General features: G+C 40.2%; 1 protein-coding gene across 1 annotated transcript in view; it reads right to left on the bottom strand.

Annotated features, from left to right (window-relative positions):
- LAMA2 (laminin subunit alpha 2) overlaps positions 1-14,957 on the bottom strand; it is a 340,783-nt gene extending 325,826 nt beyond the window's left edge. The window contains exons 1-3 of the mRNA XM_077812149.1: positions 14,954-14,957; positions 14,325-14,498; positions 10,058-10,170 (exon numbers count right to left, since the gene is read on the bottom strand). Coding sequence (XP_077668275.1) covers positions 10,058-10,170; positions 14,325-14,498; positions 14,954-14,957 — 291 coding nt within the window. The remainder of the gene's footprint in view (positions 1-10,057; positions 10,171-14,324; positions 14,499-14,953) is intronic.
- Between the last annotated feature and the right edge of the window lie 5,689 nt (positions 14,958-20,646).

Below are 20,646 nucleotides of genomic sequence, written 5' to 3'. Positions count from 1 at the left end.
TGACTAAGAGCTACATTTTAAGTGAGTACAAGTATAACAGGTATTAAAAAAATGGTGACAAAAATAAAGATAAAACTCTTTCTAGTAACTAAAATTTAACAAACTAGACTTGGTTTAACGTAAAATCTTTAACACATGTTTCCAGCAACAGGTCTGACCAAATTCTCAGGTCAGAATGCCTTCGAAATCCAAAAGCTGGTTCTTTTGTCTTCTTAGTTGAAACAGAGCAAGAGACAGAGATAGGCAGAGAAAGAAAGACAGAATAGTTGTGTTGTTTTCGACCCTACTTTCACAGTCCAGTAACCCTTTGATAAAATTCCTTCCCATTGTGAGGACGGAAATATGGAGTCTTGTGGTGAAAGAGGTTCCATGTTGTTGGTTTGTTAAAATGCAGATTTATCTGTTCCTGCTCCCCTCTGTTGCCAAAGAATGGCCACTTGACAGGTGATTACCAATCAAATTTGATGACACTTGGCCAGAGGCATTAGCTTGTCCTTTGTCTTTGAGGAATAGGTTTACCCCCTCTCCAGATTTGTCTGGTAAACAAATTTAAGTCATAATTTCAGCTTATGTTCATAATTTTACATATAATGTTGCTACATGTATTTTACCATGATATTATTGATTAGTGAGTTATTAGTTTTCAAATGATATCTCACAAGCCGTATTTCGGACAAAGACTATTACAGTAGTGTGCAGGATGTGAATACAGGGGTGCATTAGGTCACAGTGTGTCATCTGGGATTTAGAGGTATAACACAGTATCCAGGACATATATCCTGAAACTATCTGACCACTGATAGAAAGGTACGTGCCACTATAGTAACAGCCTGAATGGGAAGGGGAAAAATAATATTCATCAATACTTCAGTCATCTGGGGAAAAAATGAAACAAGAAACTGAAAGGTTTTCTCTTTCTGAAAATTCTGAAGCACTTTTGTTCTTTGCCAGTATGTGTTCCAATGTGGGGGTGAGAAAAACAGATTAATAAGAAATCTTCCAGACCACAAGGCAATAAAAATTGTGTAGTTTGACTCAGTAATGAGTTCAAGAGATTGGGGGGCATAATTCAGAAGAGATCTATTGGCAACCCAATTACGTAACAAGTTAGCTGTGTTTTCTGTACACAGAGGATATTACAACTCTTCTTGGAGGAATATATTTGCTTCCTAACCAATTTAGGTTGCAACTGAAAGGTATGGCTTCACTATGTCTGTTTTGACTCCTGGCTATCCAAGAGAAGCCTGTCTTTCTTATGTACTGTCACAAAAGCAGAGATCAACTGGACTGGTTTTACTGACAATCATGTCTTAAGCATTCAGCCATTAAAAATACAAGAGGTTCTCTTGGAGACTCCTTTGCTCTAGAACTCCTTTCCCATGCTGGTATGGAAGAACCTGCATTTGTTAATCTTGGTGAAAGGTTAATCGATTTGCTTGGACATTTGTCTGAGGAGTAGGAGTGTGGGGAAAATAATAAGTACTGTATTGTTCTGGGGCAGAAATCTTCCTGGGTTGACATCTATCAGCAATGTATGTACATCGTTTTGAGTTTTGTACAAGCACATTTTCTACATTTTAAACAAACAGAGAAAAAGGCAGGGGAAAATTACAGGGTGGGAGGTATGCTAGATACTATACACATTACACAGGTAGTGATTAAAAAGCTAACTATGTTGTCAAAACACTTAACCACAATTCTGTTTGTTTTTAAAAAATATTTTTAATAATTATATTTCCTCAGAATATTTGTTATCAGAAGCTTATGGCAGAATTGCTTTAAATTATCAGAAACAATGAGCACAATTATAAAATAACTTCAGCTCGAGCAGGCAAATATTTCAGAAAAAGAGTCCTCGAGAACCAGGAGCAAAATATAATCTGCCACATACTAGAGATCACTACTTTGTATATGTCCCTTAGTACCAGCAAAATACAAACCTAAAGTAGTGATGAGCGACTCTCAAAAGGATCAGAGTTCAACTTAAATTCTGATAAGTATCCAAAAGTTCAACAACTTCACAAAACTTCTCATGCATGTGAAATTTGGCTAGACGTGTCTTAGAAACAAGATCCTCATTCTTTTACTCTAGGCCCCTTTTTCACCATTCTGGCAAAATAAAAGTCTTAAAGTAGGAGTAAGTATGATTGTAACAAATGTAATTCACATCCACTTTAAGACCCTTTACGTCGTCAGACTGGTGTAAAGGCGCTTTCATGTATATAAGAATCAAGGGCTTCCTTGCAAGAATCTTAAAAGTTCCAAATTCTCAAATACTATAATATTTTAAATAGTTGGCTTAATTTACTTCTACTACATTGTGAAAAAAACAAAAAACTATATAAAATAAATCTTGGCGTTGCAGGCCCTGGCTGAATCTCCCAGGGCCTCCAAAGCTAGATCTCTTTCAATATTCCAAATGTAGTTCTCTCTCTCTCTTTCCAGAGCCCTCTTTCTTGTGTCCCAGGACTTACTCAGTTGATTTTCTGTGTACACTGTCCTCTTTATCCCAGTATATGGGGTAGAAGAGGGATAATAGGGGCTGGCATTTGTTGGTAATGAGATATACAATTTAATCCCTATTTGGTTACACTCTGCTTTTGGGGTGGAGGAAAGCTGCTGGTTTTATCTTTTATGTAACTGTACTTTTATTTTTGTCAAAAGCATCTAAAGCCCAGGATATCTGTCATTTTCTTTTCTTTTTTTTTCTATTGGTCAGATATCTAAGTAAAAGTATGTAAAAAGCATTGATGCAAATACATTCCTAACACACAAAGTCCAAGTGGAATTAAAGTTGACTCATATAATTTCTACCACCTGCAGGCTAAACCAATGGCATGAAGATTAGCACACAACAAAACCAATCCTTTATTCCCTGTATCCTTACCCTAATCTTTGAGGCTAGAAGTTCAGATATGAAAACGTGGTTTATTAAATTACATAAAATTTCAATCTAAGAAAAATGACTCTGCTTCCTTAGAGGCCAGAAAATGCCTTACAGCAAAGTGTTAAGATCAAAGTTTGACACTGATGTATAGGACTAGTTTCTACCTACTATAATGTAGACCATATCAATGGTGTGTCAAGTGTCACTACAATATGGCTGTGAGGCAAAACAGGTTCTGGTTCACCAACCACCCCTTGGGTAGCCTTTTTCGATTATAGCAACAAAATAATAAACAACAATGAAGAAACCCTATTGTGTGAGTAACATTTCCTACTACTCTACCATACGTGACACTTCACTTTGGAAGAGAGACTCTGATGTTGCTCCCTAAAGTATTAGTTTAACAAGTCCCAACCATGTGATCTGAGCCAGGAGGGGCAGGTTGACACAAGGGTCTCTGAACTAAGACTGCAAAGATGTACTTTCAGAATCTAAAATAATGCCACAACTTTTGTGCAATCATTAAGATTTAGGACTCAAAAAGTGGGTTATATCTCTTTTAGGAGAGAAATAAGTGGACACAGACACTGGTTTAATAAATTCCGAACCTCTGGCACTTAATTTACACCATGGTACACACAGAATACAGCTGTGACCAGAGATAGGAAAGCATAAAGGCCGAGACTCATTTACTCAAAACTTCAGCAGTGGCTCTTCGGAAAAAGCAACATTATGTTTTTCAGCTTACATACATATTCCAACTCCAGTGTGTTTCTAACTTTCTTGTTCAAATACTTTTTAGGGGGGAAAGCTCTGACTAATATTTTCAAACATGGGTGCCTGAAGTTATGATCCTAAATCCCTATTTAGGCATGTAAATAAAAGGTCACTGATGTTCATTTGTACTGAATACTCACAAATCCCAAAGTCAAATGGGATTTGCATGTTCTCAGCATCGTTGAAAATGAGGCTAAATTTATTGAGAAAATTAAGTACAGATTTAGGAGTTTAATTTGAGGCATCTAGGTTTGGGCACTTGAGTACCCCAACAAGACCCTGAGCCCCACTGCTCCCACCAACTTCAAAAGGAGCTGCAGCTCCTCAACATCTCTGAAAAGGCCTAATTTTGCTTGTAAATATGGGTTTATGTGCTCAATTTTAGGCACCCAAGTTTGAAAAAACTGATGTCTCAGCCTAAGCTACATCTCAAATGAACATGAGACTTTCTTTGCTTTCTGGTGGCCAAGAGTTCTAAAGAACAGCTAAACCTCATTCCAGGATCCCTTCTGTGGTGTGCATTATGGGAAAGGAACTTCTTCCCAAGCAGCCATTAGGGCCAGTCAGACCTTAGATGGGAACAAGTTAAGGAGGAGAGAGTGTGCTTGGCCCCTTCACAGAAGGTTTCTTTTTCTCAAGCATGGATCAGCAATAACTATATTAGGCCATCCTGGAACATAGCTCTGGGGTAGATAAATACTAATAGGCTCTTGATACTAACTTGGCTTTTGATATTTTTTGATCACGCTGGGTACTCACAAAACATTGATATTCATATTTTTTCTTAGCTCTATTTAAATATGGCCCCAAATGTTCAAATTCATCTTTAGCCCATATTACAGATATATTTTAAAACACAGCTGCAGATGCATAAACAACTCCATTGCATACAAATCTAAATGCTCAAGCTTTACAAAGGTCAGAAAGTAAAAGAAGTACTATACCAAAATGATGAAACCATCCACTTTTTATATGTGGAACCCATAATACAGCTGTGAAAAATTACCTTAAAGACATTATCATATCCTATTTCTAATGGTTTAACTTTGTCCTTTCCATAACTGTAGTAATCAAAAAGGATTAAATGATTTTTACACAGATTTCTTTCCATTCATCTCTCTCCCCGTAATGACTTTTTTTTTTAATTTGGTGGTTGTTTTGCAGAAAATTTTGCTTTGATTTCATCTTGCCTTCCACTGACAGCAGTGTCTCTAAGGAGCTTTTTCCACCGACTGCTATACTGAGTTTTTATAGTACAAGCCTTAGTTCTATCCTGTTGTTTCCAGCCTTTCTCAGTTTAACTTGTCACAGTTGCCTAGTTCCATCATGTCTCTCTTTCAGCACATAGTGTCCCACTTCTGCAATGTCATGTATATAAACCAAACAAAACCGAACACATAACTCTCCCTTTTCCAGTTTTCTTCTTTGTGACACTATTCCTATTAAGTTTATGGAGGAGCTGAGTAATAACGCAGAAGTTCATTTTTCTGTGGTTTCACTCATGGGCAATCAACTTGTTCTGTTCTAAAAGATAATCAACTGGTTCACTTCATAAAAGATTATACTGAACCAGATCAAAATCCTCAAAGTGATATTTGGGCAACACAAAATCATGAAATAAGGAGTTCAGAGTATACATCCATGAAAGTGCTGTACGCATTTCATAACTGGGGATGGGAGAACTGCTTCAGATGAAGTAATATGTCTCCCTCTCGCTCCCAGCCATTCTATTTGTTATATAGTTCCACATGGTGTACCTGGCTCTGTTCAAAGCACTAAACGTGCCATTTGAATAGCAGAGTCCCTGCCTCTGAAAGCTTGTATTCTAAAGGCACTAGCAGCTAAAATACAACTCAGAACATGAACAATGGAACAGAAGATTTATCAGAAGTCTTTTGAAGTAGGAAAGTGAAGGTGATGGTGAGCTTAACTAGGGACACTACCTCATTTTTAGACGAAATCTAAAAGAAATATTTTGAGATTCTAATCATTTCAAATTAAGTTGTTGTTTTTTCCTTTCCAGGACCAGAACTGGAAGGGATGACCATCTCACCTCCAACCACCTATCAGCTTCCCTGTGGATTTGCCAGTTTTCCCTATAGAAACCCAGCTAGTCTTTCACAGCAGCTTCTTCAGCTTCAGACTATTAGAGAACTTAGGGGACTCAATATCACAAGGAGTAGAACTTGCAACTCCAGGTCTCCATGAAAGTCCACGTTTCCAATTTTTCCCCGCTTCCTTTCCCTGCCTTTCCTGAAAGGGTGTAATCCTTTTAAAAAGGAATATTTCCCATTGTGCTGGAACTGACCTCATTGCATTAGAATATCCTCTGCTGCATGATGAGGATGTATGCAAAACTACCCCTTGCTCCCAAAGCTAAAACCCAGTGTCCAACACAATCAGATGCAGGAGGCAAAACACTCCCTGTTCCTGTGGGATGCACATTTCATAGATATGGTGCTTCCACTACATGGATTAAAGGATCCAGTTAAAATCAAATTCATAACTTCTCCAGCTACACTACCAGGCCAGCCCAATTTAAGTGTGTTTTTATCCCCAGGTAAACTTGCCATATGAACAGTCTGCACAAAGCGCAGTTACATTTACTAAATTCCATTGAATGAATATTTTTGATCAGCTATTAATTGTAACAGAATAATAAATCTTATGTAGTATTTGTACAGTGCCTTTCATTCACGAATCGCAAAGTGCTTTATAAACATAAAACATACCTCAAAACACTCTTGTGAGGAGATAAATGATGATGTAATCACCATTGTACCAATGATAAACCCTCACAGAGAGAAGTTATGTGACCATCCCAAGCTATCCCCAAAAATTAGTATCAAAGTCATGTTCAGAATCCAGAAGTCCTGATTCCTAGAACACACTCTAATCACAAGGCATTATGAGTAAAGTTTTCAACAGCACCTAAGTGAATTAAGAGCTTAATTCCCATTAGGTCTTAAGCCCTTTTAAAACTATTTTACCCCTTTTCTCTAATTCATGCAAAAAGAATTTAATTGACTTTTTTAAATGAATGATAATCTTTCTGCTTCTTCTAAGTTAAATGTGTCACTTCTGCAAATAACTTATTATTTATTACTAACCATGATGCACCATTACTTTATTATGCAGTACAGTTGTAACAGAAAAATAATACAACTGCCCCCAAAAGGTACGGAATTATTTAATGAAGGAAACAGTAATTATTTTCCTAATTTCTTTTCATAAAATTAGAATTTGCTAAAAGCACTCCATGTATAGTCATAATTATTAGTAATAGCACATACTGCTAATGCATTCCTGCAATTTACAGTCCATTCTTTGCAGAAATAACGTGACAAATCTGTTTCAAAAAAGTTACACATTTTTTTTACTTACAGTAAGAACACATCAGTAAAATCACTGGTAATTATTGAATCTCATGTTTGCCAACAAAGATACGGAGCAAAATCTTTTTTTTTTTTTTAAAAATGATGCCTCAGAGACATCTTGTGACCTTCATCCATTCCTGGTGATTGCAATCTGTGATCCCAGCTGGAATAGACATCTCACGTTTTACTGAATACTCTATTAAAGCCTACAGCTCTCTGTGTGCAAAGAAAACCTTATAGTATAGAGCTATATATTCGACATTTTAAAGCCAAGACTATTGATATATATCACTACTGTTGGGAGGCAAAATTATCTCTTGGCCTATGTAAGATGGTAAGTGGTATAAGGTGCCTCCTTAATTGCATGGGCTACCCACATTGCCAGCCAGAGCATGGGGAGAACACATGCTTCAAAACTTCCCCCACTTCTGTGAAGATGGATAGGGAATGAAAGGCAAATCCTTGACTCTGCTCCTCCAAAGCACCGACTCTGCACAGCTGAGCTGGTGCAGAAGGAGAAGTCATCTGACACTGATCTAGGCTTAAAGCCCTTGCTCTGGACTATTCCTGGAACAGTGAACTGTGCAGCGACCATGGGCTAGGGGTAACAGTACAATCTCCCCCTTTCACACTATCACACACTTTAAATTTTATTTAAGCAAACTAATATAGCAGTCACAGTGTGCTAATTGTAATATGCTATTGGTATCTGCAGAAATTCCTGAAATACAGTCAAACCACCACCTCAAGTACATGTCCGTATAGGCACTGTAACTCTATAGTCACCACAGCTCTTTTTATGTAAGCAAAACATAATTAAAGAAAGCTCTTCTTGGTTTTTCCCTGTAACAGTCTGGATACCAGCACTAAAGGGGATGGAATAGCTTATGACGCTGGGATTGACATAAAGGAATTATTGGGATATAGAGGAGCCTTATTCTTAAAATTGTAGTTGAATGAAACCATCCTACTATCTGACAATCAGCGACGCAATGTCTTGGGGCGGGGGTGAATGGTGAAGGGTAGGATGCTAATTTATTTCTGATACATGAGAGCTATTTGCATGTTAATGGATCTGAGCCAGCAAGAGAGAAAATCAGTGTGTAGGGGGAAGACAGGTAATAGTACCTGTAAGGTCAAAGGAACATTTTTAAAGGGCAGAAGACTGAAATCAAACCTGTTCCAGCAAAAAAAAAAGAAAATCTTATTGGATAAAATAAAAATATTCATTAGACACTGGACCAGGGATATGAGACGATGACATAGGTGGGTGTCCAGAGCAACCTCATTTTCAACATGGTAATGACAAAGATGGTTCCAGGGTTAGAATGCTAACAATGGAAGGGGCTCACACCTAAACTTCGGAGCATCTCCAAGGTATAACAGGGGCAAGCTACCATGTCTGCAAATCCATTTTCTCAAATTCTCTGACCATTGCAGCACCACTAGAGGGAAAGTTAATGTAAAACAACCACACGCATTTTTTCCGCCATGTATCTAGATGGCGGTTTGTCTCTTCTGAGGAAATGAAAGAAAGAATTTTCGAAAACTAAGCTTTGTATTTTTGATGGATTTTGATTAACTTCAAGGGTGAGGCCCAAACTAAACAAGGCTAGGGATTCCTAGACCTAGAGATGTTTTTCTTGTACTCTTACATTTGATTTCATTTAAATTTTCTAATAAACTGTGTTTTATTCAAGACTCTTTTGGACCATTGACTCTTTCTGGGATAATCAGCTACAGTCCTGTAATCCTGGGGACAGGTTAATGGTCCTTCTGAGAAGTAATAATTGAGCAGATGTACCACTCAGATTCTGGGTGAAAGTCATAAACCAAGAAATCCCATTCAGGGATTAAAGGAGATTGAATCAGGCGGTTGTAGGAGAATCTCTGCACACTTAACTATAGAGAAAGGAGAGTTGTGAGGGCTGTGCTACTTACCCAAGCCAGGGAGAGATGCGGACATTCCCCTTTGCTTTTACAAAGGAAAACAGAACTGCATTTTCTTCACTTTAGCCCATCCCATAAGTCATCTTGGTATATGGGACAAGCTATAGATCACAGAAAAGAGAGGACTTTGAGGGGACCTGGCGACAATATTTCATTGTCTTGGGGAAAAGGTCAAAGCCTACTGGATTGTCTAGTCCATCTTTAATTTCTATGATATTCAATAGCAGGATGATAAATCTAATAGCATGATGTGTATTTCTGGCGACGGATCGTTATTCTGTATTTGCATTAGCAGAATACAAATAAAACTACCTCTCCTCCAGCACCCAAAATCCTTGTGCTTGCATGTCTGGCATAATCCAGCAAATTTGTGAGCATCAGACAACTGTATTCCAGAAAACTACAGCTGTCAAGAATACCATAGAAAGAGACAGAAATGATTGGCAGAAGATGCAACATGAAACCTGAGGCTACTCCTACTGAGTCTATGCAAATACAACAGGCCTTGTTAACTCTCCAAGTAGCCCAGGTTTAATTTAAAACCAGCTGACAGCTTGCAGAGCTTTCAGTAACGAGAAGCAATATATTTAAGGGTCTTGTTAGCGCCCCGCCCCCCCAAAAAAATCTTTAAGAGCACCTATCCTTAGCAGAGCTGAAGACATTCTTAGTGCTTTATTTTAGTAGTTAAAAAATGCAGCATTTTAAACCATTAAACCTTTGATAAATTTCCTCCCCCAACATACACCATTTTTAATTAGACTTATTTCTAAAGATCCAAACCTACAGTTGAAACAAACACTGAATACTTCATATTTAGACTAATTCAAAATATGTCTTAAAAATAAATAACCTGAAATCTGATTTTAAAAAAAACCTAACCATATATGTATTATGCTACAATGAATAAGATACATTGTGCATAGTCCATATAAATAACTCAGTATGTTATAATGAAGCTGGGAGTATCTTTATGATCCAAAAGCATCACTGACAAAATAAGGAGTGACGAATGAGACAGCAATTATGTGAGTGAGAAAGGTTTGCAGAAACAAAGAACAAACAGTACCTGTCGAAGGTCCAATGTAATGGTAACATGATGATATTCTATTCCATTTTGGATACTGGGACTCTGCCACCAAGTGTTCTTCCCATCAATTGCATTAGTTATTGGGTGTCGTTCTATTGGACCATTGGCAATATGTAAAAGAAAAACATCTTTAGAATGGTCAGCAGTCGTTTGGTGGTAGCATTTAGTTAATACAGCATGTGAACATAATATTGTACATAAAAGTACTTCCATGTGTTTGTTGGTATTATGGCACAGTATGCAACATGCTCTAAAGGTGAATCGCAAAGCTTTATTATGCAATAAGTATCAAAAAGACTTTTTAAAACCCCAAATCAGTAACAGAATACAAGTATAGACTTAAAAAGACAAAGTAGTACATTAAAACAAAATAACTGATAATCTGTTTTTCTTTTACTTTTGAAGAAAGTTTAATATTAATATTATATGTTTGCCTTGCAACCTCCAAGGAGACCACAGCCACCTAAACCAGCATCTCCAGGCAGGTAGTGTGAAATCATCAGCTAGTGTAATGAACACAAACCAGGAATTTAGGACTTGGCAGGCAGGTGAAGGAGAAGGTACTGTGGTTCGTTTTGCTAGTATTTGTGTTTGGAAGTCATATGCAATCATGCAGTTTTCATGCAGAAAGAAATTCTATTATATTCTACACAGAGCTAATCCAAGAACCATCACTGTAGTATTTGAGTGCTTTATAATCCACTGCTTAAAATGATAGAGGTTCCATCTCTCTCTTTCTCTCTCTCTCCCTCCCCTTAAGGTTCTCCTCAAGACCCTCTGAACTATTTATGTTATGGTATTTAGAAGGTGAGGGGTCTTGCTTGCATTCTCTGCATTCAGGTAAATATCACCCAGTAATTGCAAAGAGTATTTTTTGTCTATCCCTGTTTCAGGAGTATCTGCTCCTTTTGTGCATGCAGGATGGTAGCCTACCCACAATTCTAAAGGATCTGATCCTGCACCTACACTGATTTATCTGAGAGAAAGACTACATCCAAAGGAGGGGGAAAAATCAGAAGTTATTTCAAAAATAATATGTCTCCTTCCCCCAGCTGCTAGATATGGAAGACATTATACACAGTCAGAGAATGTATTATTCTTGTGGTATCAAGCACCTGATAAATGTTACCCTTTCACCTAGAATGACTTCCTAAAAATACATTGCTAGATATATAAAATGGGAAGAAAAAGGAGTTATTTATGGTTCTTAGATTTCTAGGGGACTAAATCAAACTGGAGAGTTTACTGGCCTTTTATTTGTTGTTTAAGTCAACTCAGAAGATTGAAAGCCTGTTTTTTTGTGGTTTCGTACCACGTCAGCTGTCTGTGGAGGACAGGAATCCTGCCTCATTAATTAAAGCCAGAATGTCTGAACATATTTAAAGAAAGAACTAAAGTGTTCTGTGGGAGTGAGGGGAGGTGTCAGTCCTTAAAACTGCAAATGCCAGAAGTGCATTTAAATATCAAATGATTCAGTGGCACCAGTGAGCACTAGCATTTGCTTATCATAACACTAGTGGTACAATGGAAGTGTAATTGGTATGCGTAATTGAAAAATATTTGACTGAATATACCGTTAGATCAGAGGGAGTTGTTAAAGAAATCAGACAGGAAGAGTAAAACAGCAGCCCAGGTAAGAAGCCTCCCCTCAAACAGGTTTATAGCCATGAAGAGGGACTGCTCAGATCCCCCTCTGGCAACAGAGCTGTTTGGCTCAGGCCAAGAAGGGAGGGATCAAAAGCTGACAGAAAGAGAGAGAGAGAGAGAGAGAGAGCTTGTTGCCGCAAGTAGGCTACATTTTGGTCCCTAATAGAATGGGGGACATCAAGGCTAAGTCATGTCTACCTAGAGCCTCAAGGGGAACAAGAACAAGGACTTCTGGTTTTAGGTTTTAACCAATCAATACCTCCAATATAAATTTTTTTTTAAAATCAGGGTTTATTCAATAAACACCATAAAAACTCCAGAAACAGTTACTTGTATCTAAAGGCTTGTCTAGAAGGTGGGGTAATGTGCTCTGTAGGGTGTGATTTCTAAAGTGCACTAATCCGTTGTGCATTAATTTGTTGATGAAGACCCTGCTGGTGTGCACTAAAGATTCCCTCGTGCACTTTAATGTTGTGCTGTTTGAAACAGTGCTACATTAAAGTGCACCAGGGAACATTACAAAGAGATTATTCATTACAGTATATACTGTTATATATGTACAATATAAACCTCAATTTTTGGACATCTACAAAAAAAATCAATAAAAACACACCCTGAAAATGTCACAGCATATTACCGCTATCCACGAGCGCACTTGCACATGACAAGTCCATTGGGCTTGCTAGGTATTACGGCAGGCTACCTAGGGGGTGCAATCCAGAGACCCAACTGGGGAGTGGTTGTACCACAAAGCTGCGTCCCAAACAGAAGTGGAGGCAAGTTCCGCCACTCAAAACTTAGAGGACTGGAAAAAAGGCCTCCACAGGAACACACACACACACACGCACAGAAAAGCCGATGCTATAGGCATTGTCAAAGCTAACAATTCTGATCATCATTACAGCCCCGTCTTAAAATGTGTGCTTGCAAAAATCATCTGTAAATTCAACTCAGGGCTCCTAGGTGATTGTGATAGAAGTTGTCTAATTGGAAATTTTGATATCAGTCTCCTCCAGCCAAACTGATATGAGATTTAGTCCTGAAAAGTAGGGTTGGGAGATGAATCAACAATTAACTGTAATCCCCATTATGAAAGTTTAATCATAATTAATTTGAAAACATTGATTAATTGCTGGCATGTTTTCCCTATTTAAAGTGAGAGAGAAAAATAATATAACACTTGCAAAAGGGATGGGACTGAAAAACTACTCCAAGGACTAACTTGACTGATGGATGACAAGGGGGATTGCACCTAGAGTAAGCCCATCCCACTCTTCCCTTTAATTTGGGCTCACATGCCATTAACCAGGGAGTCTGTGTTCATTTTCTTCTACAGTAATTAAGGGGAGGCACACCAGACTCACAGATTCCAAGGGGATCACTTGAAGTCTGGTTACATTACATGGTACTCTGATTAATGAGTCATCTCTGTTTAAATAAGGCTCTTCACAGTGCCAGATTAACATTAAGAAAACCTTAAACTGAGATGTGGTTGGCTACAAAAGATCAGGCATTCTAAAACCAGACAGTTGCAGGTTAATAAGAGGGAAAGACACATAGACCTACAGCACTTGTGTGTTTTTATATATAAATGAGGCAGTACTCTCTAGTGGTTGGAGCAGGGCACAGGGATGTGGCAAGCCAAAATCTATTCCTCACATGTATGTTTGGTTTGCTGTATGAATTATCATAGATTATGTATTTTTATTATTATTAAAATATTTGGCTCTTCCCAAAATGGAGGGTGTGATTTTAAACATACAGGAAATTCTTCAGGAATTACCATGGAGAATAGCTGCTAATACGCTGATCACCTCCATCACTGAAAGGGCAGGTGAAAATATGTGAATACTACCATACAGCTCTATCTAGGTTCTAGTCTTCCTTGTATGTACTTACCTTGTAAGAGGCACAAAACTCCCCTTGTACCTGATAATAAATGAATGCTTGAAAACTGATTTTACCCTGAGGCTGGTATTTAAAAAGAATAGTAATAATTTTAGCAAAGATCAGTTGTAGTGTTAAAAAAATGAAGTAATTAAAAACACAGTGGTTTGGGAGTTTTTTAGTCAGTGAAATTAGAATTAACATCAAGCTGAGAAGGGGGTGGGGCGGGGGGAATCACAGAACAGGCTTAAGATAAATAAAATTGGCCTTACCCACAAATTAAAATTTTGTAAATGATTCAAAAAGATCAGAATTTTCTGATTAAAATTAATCCCATATTTAGGTACCTTATAAAATGGCCTGATTTTCATGTATGTCGAGCAAACACAAATCCATATTAACTCAGTGAGAGCTGCAGAGCCTATAATAATGGATTTAGTTGCTGAACTTTAAGCACTCTTTGTCCCAAAAAGTTTAATTTAATTTACAGGTAAGAATTTTGCAAAACTAGCCCAGGGACAAAATATTTGTTTTACTCAGAACAAGAGGAATTTTCCAAAGTAATCAAGCCAATGAGCTAGAGTTTATTCTTCCTCCTCTGCTCCCCACCCACTGCCAGTCGTTTGGTCACAAAGTCCCTGAACATGAATGAACCTAGATCAAACTCCCATAGAAGAGCATGTCTATTAACATAACAAAATCTCATACATACGATGTGGAACCCTACTGTTCTGGTCACAAATACGACACTGGGGGGGGTTTCTTGCCGGTTGCCCAGGTACATGTTCAACTAGTTTGCAATACATTTCAGAGCCTTTTTCTCCACAGGTAGCATTGGTTGTGATGATAGCATTGACAGCCAGGTTCAGCACTGCTGGAAATAATCCTGGGAGGGGAAAACAACAGAAGTGAGGACAGGACGAGTTCAGTAGAAACAGAAATGTATATACTACATATTTAGCCTTTTTAAGGCAATAAAGCAAAAGACCAAACATTCAAGGCTATATATATACTGAAGAATGCAATGCCGACATCAAACACCTTTCCATTTTTCAATCTAGATTTCAGACATCTGATTAAAGCCATTACTAATAGTGTCATCATGCTTACGACCTTCTAAAATCTGATTACAAAAAATATCTTGTAGTTACATACATCTGAAAAAATACTGTTGTATTACTTGAAAAGTTGGACAAAGTAGCTTACTCAAAGTATCAAGAAATGATATTATAAGCAATCCAAACTCTCCAGTGACTGACAAGTTGGACATTATTTGAATCACACCTTCAACTTCTGTGCAACTTCTTATACGCTATTTTCATCTCCATGGCGGAACATTACCCATCTTGCCTTGCATACACTGTACAATTTGTGTTACATTTTCACTGTATTATTGTTCTATATAGGTTCTTAGACCACTTTCATCACAATTATATCTGAGCACTTTCCAACAGGCAACAAGACTGACATCTGTCACATGTGGTTTGTTCTCTCTCTCATCCTCTCCTCAGGGAGAGAATTGTGTGTGCAGTATTGTTTTGATAGTTGTTGGGGTTTTTGTGTGTGTGTACAATGTACATACTGCTATATGCACACTGAAAGAAAAGGAGGACTTGTGGCACCTTAGAGACTAACAAATTTGTTTGAGCATAAGCTTTTGTGAGCTACAGCCCACTTCATCGGATGCAACTCACGAAAGCTTATGCTCAAACAAATTTGTTAGTCTCTAAGGTGCCACAAGTCCTCCTGTTCTTTTTGCAAATACAGACTAACACGGCTGCTACTCTGAAACCTGTCGTATTGCACACTGTGATCCTCATTCAGCAAAGCACTTAAGCATGTGTTTGCCTGACTCAAGGCCTATAAGAGGAACCCCACAGCAAGCAATAAAGATTATAAATCCTTTGACGAACAATCATTCAGTAAAGTCTACTCCCCTTTCCACCAAATGCTGATCGAATCCAGTGAGCTGTAGGGGAAAAAAAATGATTTGCGGAGGCAAACTGATGTGGTGGGTTGAGCTTACACATGAACCTTCCATGCTAGAAAGCAGTTTGCTTCCTCAAAACTGCCATAATGCAATATAACGAAAATAAACACAGGTGGAAATAGTTTGGATTGGGGCATTGACAGATCTGTCTGGAGATTTGCACCAATGTCTGCCTGCCTCTTGCCTGGTTCTAGACAGTGTAATCAGCTGCCAATTTTAAAGAGCATAAACCTAACCTCAAAATAGGTCCTTTGCCAAAACGGGTCTTGAAATTATTGCACATTTATGAAACTCGTTTGGTAATGACTCTCTTCCTTTTCCTTGATGTACTGTGCTAGCTGAATTAATACAACATCATGCAGCTGATTCCTTTTGATCTGCTAACTCTGTTCTCCTGACGGTCCCTGCAATTAACCTGTTTGCCATTTAATTACAGAGCTCAGTGGTCATGGTACAGTTATCTTTTGACATAAGTTAGTGACTCTCTGGCTCACTTTAAAACCATGTTAAACATATTGCTCGAGTAAGGCATCCAATTAGTTAGTAACTTGTCCAATTTGTACAATCAGTCAATCAATAGCTGAGATTTTATTGAGTTTGCAGCTTGCTGCTTCTTTACAGATTACAGCCCATTTTCATTACATTTTAAAATCTATATTGTTATATCCATTGTATTTTTATTCAAAGTGTTCAGTGATAGTTATTGCTCTCTACAATAGGGTTGCTTGCTACAGACAGTAAGCATTGCAAGTGCAAATGAATTGTGAACAACTGTAGAACCACTTGACTTACTGCCTCCTTATTCCATGTTGAGGCTGTGTAATGTTAATAACATAAAAGCCTGTGCTCAGTTAGCCACAACATGAAGACTGGCACTCTGCTTTGAGTACAACAACTAGCTTCCTCAAAAGGGAGCCCAGCATAAGAAGAGAATATAGTACTGTACGAAAAGAATTCCAGCACATGATCTGGTGAAAATAAACCCTGAGAAGTAATGTGGAAGGTGACAGCAGAAAAAGACTACAGCATGCCTGTCTCTTGCTCACTTTTACAAATATACATTCACACTATGTTGTAAGCATTCACACACAATATTTTATTTATACACGCACTTGATATATGCACATGTATGTTGTGGTGTTAAATTTACACACACGAACTACTTTGAAACCTACTAGTGAAAATGCTATATAAGAGATAGATATTTATTATTATATGAGGCAGAGCCTTAATCATCATTTGTTAGATGTTTTATTAAAGAGACACTGTTAAGGTCCCAGTGGTTCAGAGAAAAGAAAACTTGTCACTTTCAATTCCCTGCTGGCTCATAAGAATGGAGCTGACAGGAAGAGCACAGAAGTTGCACAAAATGTATGCATACTTCTGCCACTTACCCAGCATTTGGGGTTTGTTGCTATTGAGTCACCCAGCTTTGGAGCTCGGATTTTATCACAGTTGATAAACACATATTTGAATACTGTTTTACGTAGCCAGCCCTTCTTTCAAAAGGGTGTTGGTTATTTTTTCATTTAGGTTGACATTTTAGAACACGAAGTGTAATTTTTATGGGGCAGATCACAGGTTCTCTCTCTTGACAAAAGCCTGTTAGCCTCAGGTGTTGATTGCCAGAGAGGCCATTTTTAGAGCCAAAATGATAGTAATCTTTCCTACAGGTTGGGCTGCATTTGTGCAATTTAATATTAAGTTCGTTGTTATGCTTTTGAAATATTGAGAAGCAATGAACGTATTTTTCCTAGGGTGCACCTTCTGTGACTCCCAGTTTGCATTTTGAATTTTGGATGCAGAAGACATTGCCAAGTCCCAAAGAACAGCACCCAGAATCTATGTACTTAGGGTGACCAGACAGCAAGCATGAAAAATCGGGACAGGGGTTGGGGGGTAATAGGCACCTATATGTGAAAAAGCCCCAAATATCAGGACTGTTCCTATAAATCGGGACATCTGATCACCCTATATGTACTGCAATTTATTTATACATTATTTGGACAAAATATGAACCTGCTTTTAAAGCCAGATATATGGTTATCCTGCTTCTTTCCCTTGTGCAGATGTATGGGGTCAGGCATATGGAGCCTTCATGGCTTAGTTTGGGCGACCCCAACATGGCGGAGAGTGGCATGACTCTATATGAGCATCATCAATGATGTTAGCCTCCTGAAAAGGAGCAGGAAGAGGTAGGATCAGATGTCTATCCCCTACTCCTTTTCTGGAGACTACCATTAGCGGTGCTCTAGCATGGAGCTGTAACTCCTCTCAGCCATGTTGAGTTGGTCCAAACTAAGGGGTGATTCTCTCCTTCTGCACCACCCAGCAGGGTTTTCCAGGCACACAAGGTTGTTCACACTGCAGCCTTTCACAGGACAGCAGCAAGTTCTCTCCACAAGCCACAGAAAGAATTCAAGCTCTCCTTGCAGCAATGCCCCTCTCCAGCCACTCCCTCCCGAAGCACTGCTGTGCTTTTAAGATGCAGTCTACGTAAGTGTGCTGGAAGTGGGGAGCCTTGCCATTTAGACTGACTCATAGCACCCAGGATGTACCATACTTTTCTGATACAAGCACGCAATTCGAGCAACCCACAAATGTAAAGCACTGGTTGGCTCGAGTCTTATAAAAAGGTCCTTTGAATTTAAAACGGAGATTTAAACACATTTGTGGTACTGATACAGACTGTTTACATTTTCCAAAAGGTTCACATCACACTCTCCCTCCAAAGCCAGTGAGAAAGAGGCAAGAGAGCCCTACATACTGAGGCTCATCTTGTTGAGTTTCCTCCAAACTGTCTCTCAGAAGGAATCTCACCCAGCGAGCTCCAATAAAGAGAAAGGAAAATCTGGGAATCTGCAGAAAAATTCCAGCTTTGCAGCCCTAAAGACCTTTGCTGCTTAGGGACAACCCCTTGATACTACTCTGTGGACCTGATTCCTCACTGCCTGGATCCGTAGGTAGTCATTTGCACCTGTGCAAAGAAGGTTTAACGTACTACTAAATAAGAATGAAAATGTTTTATATCCATTTGCACAGTGCATGTAAAACTACCACATGAGGTGCCAAGTGTTGGAGAGTCAGGCCCTGTAAGTCAAGGCTCACCTCTGTCAGCCTGGCTCTCTCAGCCCGCAGGCTGGCAATGGACAAATTAGTCATGCCTTCCCCTTTTTCCCTCCCTCCTGTCCTTGGCAGAGAACAGCTTCACTGTGAAAAACCTGCCAAATTCTGACAATTAGGCTCAGGGGCAGGAGAGGAAGGAAGATTTGTGGTTAAGCCACTAACCTGGGACTCAAGGGATTTGGGTTCAATTTCTGGTTCTGCAACAACCTCTGTGTGATTTTTGGGCAAGTCACTTGGTCTTTCTGTGACACAGTTGCCCATCTGTAAAATGAGGATAAAGAGGGGGTCACATGCTTTGTTGCTTCTGCAGGTTGAGCTCACTGCGCACACCACGGGCTCCTTGCATCCCTCCATTCCCTGCTCCACAAACTCCCTGTGCGCCACCCTCTCATCTCCTTCTATGTCAAGGCTTCCCTGCAATGCCTTCATGCCATGGGTTCTGTGCGGCCCCCCATTCCCCTTTCCACCACATACCAGGGTCCCCCATTCTCCTTCCACCAGAGGTTCTGTGTGCCCCCCTATTTCCCCCACTGACAGTGATTCTGTGTGCACACCCCTCCCCCATAGTCAGGTCTGCACCAACCATTCTCTGGGGGTCCCCCATATGCATTAGGGTAATACAAATAATAATTTCTTCTTCCTCTTATACTAGGGCCTCTGGGTGCCCCCCCACAACTCTCTCCCAGCAAGGTCTCCCATTCTCCACCCTCCCACCCACCATGAGCTCCATACGCTCACCCCATTGCCCATGCACCATTCTTCTTCTCCTCCTTTCTTTCCATTTTCAGGCTGTTGACATTTTAAAACCCTATTGGGAAGATGGACAGAGCTGAGATGGCAGATGATGTTATACTGGAAGGTGTTAAAGAGTGCCATGAACTGGATCATTGGTCTATACACAATTACGGACCTTGTTGAAACTGATTTGTCTGCTAGCCATATGCCAGGGGCTGTAAGTGTCCCCCACTTTCCCCTTCAGGTTTTCCAATTTCCACAAAATCAGTAGGATTCTGCCCATTGATGCCTAGAACATCCCCCAAATTTTTGGACTTGATTAGCTGCAGCATTCAGAAGTTATCACAATATATCCAAACAGAGAAAGGCCACCAAGTTGAGTCTAAGGCAGGGGTGGGCAAACTTTTTGGGCTGAGGGCCACATCTGGGTGGGGAAATTGTATACAGGGCTGGGGCAGGGGGTTGGGGTGCAGGAGGGAGTGCGGAGTGTGGGAAGAGGTGCAGTGTGCAGGAACAGGCTCAGGGCAAGGGATTGGGGCAGAGGAGGGGTGTAGGGTATATGAGGGGACTCAGGAAAGGAGGTTGGGGTGCAGGAGGGGTGCGGACTGTGGCAGGAGGGTCAAGGCAGGGAATAGCGGTGCAGGAGGGGTGTGAGGTGCAGGCAGGGGTCTTAGGGCAGGGAGTTGGGGGGCGGGGTGCAGGAGGGGTTCGGGCTCCAGACCGGCGCCACTTACCTAAAGTGGCTCCGGCCTGGCGCCGCTTCCCTAAAGCAGCTCCAGGGTGGCAGTGGCGTGTACCAGGGCCAGGGCAGGCTCCCTGCCTACCTGCCCTGGCCCCACGCTGCGCTGCTCCAGGAAGCGGCCAGCATTACGGCCCTGCACGGCCCCTAGGGGGAAGGGGGGCACAGGGCTCTGCTTGCTGCCCTTGCCAAGCCTCCAGGTACCTCCCCTGAAGCTCCCATTGGCTGGCCAATGGGAGCTGCGGAGGGCGGTGCCTGGAGGCAAAGGCAATGTATGGAGCCCTCTGCCCCCTCCTCCACCTCCGGGTACCAGGGATGTGGTGCCGGCCACTTCTGAGAGCAGTGCGGGGCCTGAGGCTCCACGGGGGGTGCAATCCTGCAGGCCGGATCCAAAGCCCTGAGGGGCTGGATCTGGCCCGTGGGCAGTAGTTTGCCCACCCCTGA

The sequence above is a fragment of the Eretmochelys imbricata genome, chromosome 3 (assembly GCF_965152235.1).
Source record: "Eretmochelys imbricata isolate rEreImb1 chromosome 3, rEreImb1.hap1, whole genome shotgun sequence".
Classification (NCBI taxonomy): domain Eukaryota; kingdom Metazoa; phylum Chordata; order Testudines; family Cheloniidae; genus Eretmochelys; species Eretmochelys imbricata.
The sequence above is the reverse complement of the archived record's forward strand: the minus strand, read 5'-3'. Positions and strand labels throughout refer to the sequence as shown.